General features: G+C 44.2%; 1 protein-coding gene across 7 annotated transcripts in view; it reads right to left on the bottom strand.

The window, feature by feature from the left end:
* Positions 1 to 4,755: 4,755 nt before the first annotated feature.
* The window catches only part of BCOR (BCL6 corepressor), a 61,623-nt gene continuing 57,930 nt past the window's right edge, over positions 4,756 to 8,448 (bottom strand). For all 7 annotated transcript variants that reach the window (XM_027885248.1, XM_027885503.1, XM_027885678.1 and 4 more), the window contains 3 exons: positions 7,409 to 7,486; positions 7,048 to 7,198; positions 4,756 to 5,888 (listed from right to left, as the gene is read on the bottom strand). In XM_027885248.1, coding sequence (XP_027741049.1) covers positions 5,594 to 5,888; positions 7,048 to 7,198; positions 7,409 to 7,486 — 524 coding nt within the window. In that variant the 3' untranslated portion in view covers positions 4,756 to 5,593. The remainder of the gene's footprint in view (positions 5,889 to 7,047; positions 7,199 to 7,408; positions 7,487 to 8,448) is intronic.

The raw sequence follows: 8,448 nt of genomic DNA, 5'->3' as shown, positions 1-8,448 counted from the left end.
TAGGGATCTGAAGAGGGGCTTGCTATGAATGCTGGCTGGTCTTGAACAGCCCAATAGAATGAAGTTGTGCTGCTTTGCGGGCAAAGGACCTTCACTGTTACCAGCAAGTGAAATAAAACATCTGCCTGCTGGATGGCCCCACGTCTCCCATTCCTCCCACCTGTGGATTTTGAGTGTCTGTTGAACTCCAAGGGATTTTCCACCTTCAGCATGGAGGAAGAAACCCACTGTGCCAGGGGAGCATGCTGCTCACTGCCCACCCGTCATGCTGGGGGCCAGGGCACTGCCCTCTTCCTCCCCAGGGCTAAGCCAAAGCTGGTGTCCAGGCAGGACCTGTGGGAAGTGCCTGCTAGCAGGGAAAAGGGGGAAGGGGGAGCTCCCTATGGAGTTGAGAAGGGCGTTTTCCTCAGCCGTGCAGCAGGTATCATACCAAGCTCAGTCTTCACTTTCTCTCCCACCACTCCTCTGGGGCAAAGAAACAAAAGCAACTACAAAAACCAAACAATTTGGCTGTAACGAACCATAAAACACGGAATCAGCTCCTTGCCTCTGGCTCACCTCGCCAGTACAGTGACTTGGTTGTGCCTTGCTGGTACTGCCTGTGTTACGGTCATCAGGCGACAAAGCCAGCATTTAGAATTGATTAATTGATTCGTACATTAAATAGGTATTTGTGCTCAATTATTGGCAGGTTTGTTAATGGATTACTATTTAAACAATTGTGATATTTGAAATTACACGCTATTTTATAGATGCACATTTACTTAAAAAGAGAGCACCCCTTGCATCTATTAACATACTAAAAAGAAAATAAAACATTCAGGCTGTTATAATGCACAATGTGGCATTACTCTGGGTGCTTCCTAAGCTAGGGAAATCTTATTTGTTTAATAATAAGTTAGCCATGAATATGCAAATCTGCATCAGTGCAGTACCTCACTGCTGTCACTATTAATGAGTTGCAAATTAATGTGACAACAAAAGGAAAATCTATTTAGTGACAGATTTGTGGTTCATACCTGGCTCAAGAGAGCCACCCTCTACAGTCACGTCAGTCTGCTGGAGGAAAATGTGCACATGGTGTGGACAAGGTTTGCTCCAGGACTGGCAAACCAGAAACAGGCAGTGTGCTGCCTTCACCCCATGGGCAAAAGGTAGTGTTGCTTCTAATGATCCATCACACTTAACCTGCAGGAAAACAGTCCCTTCACTCTGCAATCACGGTGAACCCATGAAAAGAACACTAAGGGGTGAAATGCAGAACTAGCAAGGTTGATGTGGGTGGACGTCATGGTGCAGATGGAATTTCATCTGCTTCAGATCTGTTTGGGGATTTTTGCCCCTGACATCACTTCAGGCTCAGAAAGTGAAACTTGTTGGACTCTGGTCACTTTCTTCTCCTGCTCCTCCTTTTAGGAGAAATGCAATGGTGAATGAGCACATTAAGAAAACATTTAATACGTGTCTTCACAATTATGGCAATCAACTCTTCTGTCTTGTGTAGTGGTGCCAAGACCTCTCCTACAAACACTGGACTCATACTGAAACTAATATATGATGTTCTACAAACAACTTTAAGTAGATAATATATTATTTTTCCTGTTACCTTGCATCTGCGCAAGTTTAAAGTAGTAACGTGCGTCTTTTTCCTGTGTGAACTGAAGAAATTAGGCTGACTGTTTACCAGCAGCCCCACAGAGCCTGGGAATGGCAGCTGCCTGCACTTACCACTCTCTGACACCTTGTTCATATTAATGCACAAATGATGGGCCTCATCTATAATTTTATTATTTAGCACAGAAATGAGGGGAGGAGTCAGCTTCAAACTTTTTATTCATGGAGTGAGCTTGGCCCTCGGGAGCAGTTTTTTAAACAATTTCCATTCTGCTTCTGTGATCCTGCAAACCAGAACCATAGAATCATTAAGGCTGGAAAAGACTGCTAAGATCATTAAGTTCAACTGTTAACCCAGCACTGAGAAGTCCACCACCAAGCCATGTGCCTAAGTGCCACGTCTACACATCTTCTTGAATACTTCCTCTGGCCCTTGCTTGTCACTCACTGCATCAGTGTCTGGCACAGGACTCCAGCTATGCCAGCAAAGAAGAAATGAGAAAAGTGGCTGAAGCAACAAATAACCCAAAGGGGAAACTCCCAGGGCTGACCCCACTCTGCAGAACCCAGTCCTCCTGGGTAAGGCAAAGGAGGAGTTCAATATTTTGTGATCCTCAGTAGCATTGTTTACCTCCAGGGAAACCTCCCAGCACTACCAATGCTGTGGCTTTCCCTTGTGCCCTGCCAGGCAGCCAGACTGGAGCTGGGTATTTCCTGGGATTTCCCAGCTAGCAACAAGTAAAATTTTGACAAAGGAACCTCCCTTCAGTGAGACTCACCTGCCTGCTCTAGCTGGAGATGGGGGTTTTCCCTATAGCACCAGTGGTTCTCCCAACACTTCCATGGGGCAGCACAAACTCACAGCCAGGCAAATCCAAGTGATAAGCATGGGAAATTCAAGGCAACACCTTGGCTTTGGCCCCAACAGCATCAGCACTGCACTTCCACCTCGCAGAAGGCAAGAAACAGGATCAGCAGGGTTTTACCATCCCCAAAGGCTGCATTTCTGTTTCCTTATTTTTTATTAACCTGGAGCAATGCCAGTGGTGCAAAGCAAGCATCCATGACCCAGGGAGGATGCACAGGAAAGTGCTCTAAAGGAAAGTAGCATGAATTCAGAAACAGACACGCTGAACACAGCCCCCTCCTAGCCCTGCTCAGCCCTGCTGGTTGGAGCTAGCCCACTCCTGGCTTTCCACAGTGCAGGATCTAGAAAATCCCAGTACTGGCAAGGCAGCCAGCATTCCAACTTCCCCGCCTACACTTGCTGTCACAGAGTTCAGTCCCTGCCAGCATGCTGCCACCTCTCCTCTCCCCAAGGCAACTATCCCCTGGGCTTGCCTGTTGCAAAACTACTCGTGCATCCCGCCTCTCCCGTGACAGTCTCTCCCAAATCACCCAGCACAGTCAGCCAAGGCAGCCTCGTGCACACAGCAGCCTGGGATGCTGCCCTCCTGCTTCACTGAACCCTCCGTGCTCCCTCCAACACCCTCACACAGCAAATCTCTTTTTTTTTAAGTACATCCTAGAAGATAAAACGGGTTACAGTTATGCCAAGGGACAGCACTGGGATCAGGTGTTCCCCGCCACAACCCTATTTTTAGAGCACAGACAGCCCCGGGGCAGGCACACACTTGCATTACAACAGCATGAGGCTGTTACTGTATCTGGGCACGGATGCAGGCGCCAGCATGGAGAAGGCCCAACTGTACTCGGTGGAGATAGTGGAAAGCTGACTAAGCAGAGATGCTTGGGGAGCACGTGCTCGGGATTATTTGAGGAGGAGCTGGGTAAAAGCCATGTCAATCTTCTGTTTGCCTGAGGGGCTCAGAGAGGTGTCTGCCCTGCACTTCTGCAAGTAGCACGAAGCTGATTTATACTCAGCTCAAGCCATCCAAGCATTACACAGCTGATCAGATAAAAGGAGCCTGTAACAATGGCTTTTAACATTTCTCCCTTGCCTTAATTTTCTGGCCCACCTCTTCTTTCTGGGAAAATCAGGGGGTAAAAGCAGCCAGCACTAGGGAGCAGAGATGTGTGTGTTTCCATTCTTTGCAAAGCTACAGTCTGTACTCAAAAGAAGTCCAGTGTGCCCATATAACCTGTGCAGGAGAGATCACTATCCTTTTTCTCCAAAGTCTGAAGCAAGATGTCAGTAGCTGTGTTAAGGACTAAAAATTCCCTGTCCTGTGCAGAAATGGAACCTCAGCTGCCAGCAGCAGACAGATTTTGGACCTCCCTCTCACCTCTTGGCTGGGCTACAAAACCACCTTACCCACAGAAACAACCCCACTGTAAGACACACAGTACAAATGTTTGGCAAAAGACTCTATGGCAACACACCACAAGAGGCACCACCTCTGAGTCTCTCCCATCAATCTCCCGGTCCTTGAAGACAATGGAGAAACTTTTTCCCAGATCCTTTTCTCAGACTGACCTGTTCGAGACCCTTTTGGTGTGGGTCCTGGCCCTCATCAGAAGAGCAGCACGATTTAAACTCCTCAGAGGTAACTGGCAATCACAAGACATACCACTGCTAAGAACAGTCCCAAAGTAAAACTCAGGAGGAGCTTGGGTTCACCAGGAGAACTTCTTTCCACAAGGGGAAGGGCAGACCCAGATCCTGAAGAGAGGGTCTGCCCAAGCCCAAGGTGCCCAGACTCTCAGATTCAAGTTCCTGAGCTGTGCAAAAGCGACATGTGGGTCACTGTCTCTTCAGACCCCCCCAAAGTGTGCTCATAGCTTTAATGCTCCACATGAAAACTAAAGCATCTCCCCTGGTACTGTTTTCCTCCCCTCTGCAGACTCTGCTGAAAGGAGAACTCAGCCAATCCAAATTAAAGCAATAACAAAGGAGGGAAAATAACTGAACCTACTCACAATTCTTGAACTAAAAGGTGATGCAGAAAGTATTGTGAACACCGTTTTTTAAACTTGTGTCCCAATGAGTGCGCCTGCCTGATGTTGTCTTGCAACACTGAATTTAGAAAGCTGATACAGATTCTACCTCAGATTTCATTAGCACCTCACCAGCACCCTGTTTCACTTTGGAAACTACTCCCAGAGCCTCTTTTCATAAACATTAATGAGGCAAACCTCATGTCACAGCCAGGCATGAAATTAATGGGAGTCACTTTCGTTTCTTCATTTCTCAACAGTTTTATTGCCTTTAAGAAAATTTTTGTAAAATATAAATACAAAGGCAGAAGATTTACTTACAAAGTTAAAACACAGATCTCAAACATAAACACACAATTCAGAAAATTTAGTTTATATACAGTTTCAAGCAACTTCAACATATGTTAGTTTTTCAATATTTTACAAGGTACAGAAAAAATAGTTCAAAGTCTTCTTTAAATAAAGAGCATAAAATGTTTAAACATATATAAACAATCCGGTTTGATGTGTGAAAACTAAATTTCACAGCTTTTAAATTAGGATATAAAAGTTCTTACAATTAGTTGATGCGTATGGATATGGTTTAATTTATATTAAAAACTATTGAATTATATTCAATAGTGCTTACCTGGCCAAAGCAGGTAATTCTGTAAACAAAAAAAAACAAAAATAATATAACCAAGTGCCTTACCAAATTCTACCTCCCAAACAAGCCACACGACTTTGATCACATCACCTAGAAAAAGTATGTTCTGTGTAATCAGTGCTTTGTATGAAACAAAGTCAATGTGTGGGTGTGTTCTTTAAAAAAAAAAAGTGTGTTCCGAGTAATAACAAACTTATCCCAAAGCCTGTGTGCATTTAAAGAAACATTATATAACAATTTTGTAAAAACTGATTGAAGTTAAAAAAAAATTCTTCCAAAATCCATCCAACTGGAATTCAGATCTCTTATATAAAGGAAAAAGATATTTTCATATTTAATAGTGTCCTTTCTTTACAGAAACAATTTCATTTTGAACACATATACATAATAAAGAAGTAACTGTATAGAGCACTGTACATTAAATGGCCTGATGGTTCACCAGAGGATGTCAAAGGGAGGGTCCTCGTGCGGATGCAACCAGTGAAGCGAGGAGCCGAGCAACGTCTTGAGTTCGCTTGTGAACTCCACCAAGTCCAACAGCTCTTTGCTCTCTGGGTTAAACGCTTCAAGGTCCGTAGCGCAAGAGAACAACTGGCTGAGGGAAGTCTGTTTGTAAAACTCTGCCTCTGTGATGGTGACGACTTCCAGATTGGGGAAGTTGCAGCGGAAGATGCGAGACGACATTTTTAGCCTCTTCACCACGTCCGAGAGCAAAAGCCAGTTCCGTGGTCTGTGGAAGCGAAGGAGAGAGAGGCTCCAGTAACTGACATTAAGGCATGGGCTTCTCGACTCGTCACTGTGTCACGGTGTGACAAACCCTCCCTGACCACACTCTCACAGACAACACCCTGACATCAAGGCTGTTGCCCAGGGGGTCGAATACAACTGCTGTGCAGGAGCATATGTATTTATTTGGAGTCCTGCTGCCCACAGCTTTGGGGAAGGAGAGGTCCAGGCATGCAGGGGCACTGGAGCCTATAAAATCTGGGCTCATGAGTGCCCATGTGGGCCAGCAGCCATCCCAACAGCTGGTTCACCTTGCCGAGCCCAACCCCCATTCAGCATGTTAGGAGCTGGCTTATAGTTATAACCACAGAATTCAGCACCTCTGACTTCCAGAGATGCTGATACTAAATGGAATTAAACAGTGAATTGTGAGGTTTTTCTCAGGTATTTTAACTTTTATCTTGTCCACTTTGGGGAACTTCAGTTATATCCATCACCCAAACAATAAAAAACACGGTAAAACCCGCACTCCTTTGCGATCAATATTTAAAACTGTTTTTCTCACAGCTCTCATCAAAATTGGCGCAAATGGTAAACAGTAACTGTTTACAAAGCTAATTTATACCGTGAACATAACAGATAATACAACTTTCCGGGTCTTTGCTTATTATTAAATATCACAGAATCTTCTCTAAGATGCTTATTAGTTTGTTCCAATTCAGAGCTTTAAACCAGTTTTGCTAGGAAGTCTAGAAAAGCAGTAATGGTGTCATTTTGTCATCCACAAAAGCATGTCCACTCAGCAGAACAGAAAAGCCCATAAAATACAATTAACAATACCTTACAAACACGATATCCAAAATTAAGGGCTAGAAGTATTGGTATGTTGGGATGTTTAAACAAGGTGCCTGTCTGGGATGAGGGAAGGAACTTGTGTCCAAAGGTCACTTTGAGTATGGCACTCAAAACTCAGCCCTGACAAATCAGCCTTTTCCCCTCTCACCTCCCATTAGTTTACTTCCCAAAAAACCCCAGCAATCACGGCATCGATCTTTCAGTCACACTGCATAAATGCAAATGCTTTTCCCCACAGACACAAACTGCCACCAGCCCAAGCTGATCGCCTCAGCTGTTTTTACCCCGAAACCTGCAGTTGTTCTTACCCCTGAGAGAGACACACTTGAATGTTGTAACACGGCAAGGGAGGCTCATCCGAAAATTCAAATTCAAACACATCGCTAAAGCCATCTTCATCTTCATCACCTGGGCCAGGAGGATTTGCCAAGACGTCAAATCCAGATTCGTCTTTTGGATCTGAATAAAATTGAATACAAGGTGCCAAGTCAGCACTGAAAACATTGTTGCAGGCCTTGCTTTTTCTTCCAATAACGTGATCTGTAAATAAAATCAGTTTGCTTCCTTCCCAGCTTCCTCCACCGTGAAAACTAAACAGCCCCCACCCCCACGTGCCGCATGTTTTTAAAGTCTCCGCATACAAAGAAATAAAGGGCAACATTTGCTCACCGCACACAGAGCTGCCATAGAAATCCCAGTACAAACCAGGGTCATCAACACTTCGACCTTGCAGGTCAGTTAAATACTCTGGAGAGGAAAAAACAACAACAAAAACATACTGATGAGAACAAAAAGCTGGCAAGTTTAGCAGGCCGGCGTGTCATACAGACTCAACATGCATCCTCCATACCTTCCATCAAAAAATCCCACACTATATTCCTGGTGCACACGCTACACACCATTCTCTGACATCAAATAATGAACCACCACATCAAACCATCGCCCAAGGTCTAACAGGGACAGACACAACCCTAAGCTTCAGAAACTGAGAGCAGCATTTTATTTTTGTGAAGACAGATGTATCACACACCTTTTGGCCTTCACAATTATTCTGGATACCAGCCTGGGGGTGAAACTGTGGCCCCAAATAAACTGATGAAAAAGGTTTTACCACACAAATATGTTCAGAAGATGTAATTCTTTTCTACAGACATAATTTGGGTGATTTACTAACTGAGTGGATGAAAAGATAATGTGATTCAGGATGCTAAGAAATCCAAGATACTGAACTTTTCTAGAGTCCTGATACACCTATGGGATTTCTACACTGCTCCATTTGAACAGGTAAGTGGATGAGTTCTTAAACTCATCGACTGTGAAAACTGCTAACACTTTCAGAGGTAGCTTATTAGGCAATGCAAGTGTCTTCATCCGAAACTAGGAGGGGAAAAAACCCTAAAACCATGCTGCAACATGGATATGTTAAAGGACAAGAGCCTTTAAGGTAGTTTTACAGTATTTCAGATACAAAACAAGGCAGAACTTGCAAAAAGGAAAACATTTAAAGATAAAAGGCAAAACCATGGGAAAATACGAGAATGTTTAACAAGCAACTATTCAATTTGGCAAGTTTCTTATTTTCATTTCAAGCAGAAAACCGAAGGCACCGAAACAGCCTGCTGACCTCCCACCTACCTATCAAATCTGACAGTGGAATAATCCTTATGACTTATTAAGAGTTTCAATTAGAAGGAGCCCCCATGCATGGC

This window comes from Empidonax traillii, unplaced genomic scaffold, assembly GCF_003031625.1.
Source record: "Empidonax traillii isolate 1590-97213 ecotype Southwest subspecies unplaced genomic scaffold, ASM303162v1 scaffold1:size7828297, whole genome shotgun sequence".
NCBI lineage: Eukaryota > Metazoa > Chordata > Aves > Passeriformes > Tyrannidae > Empidonax > Empidonax traillii.
Note: the sequence above shows the minus strand (reverse complement) of the source record. Positions and strands in the feature narration are given on the sequence as shown.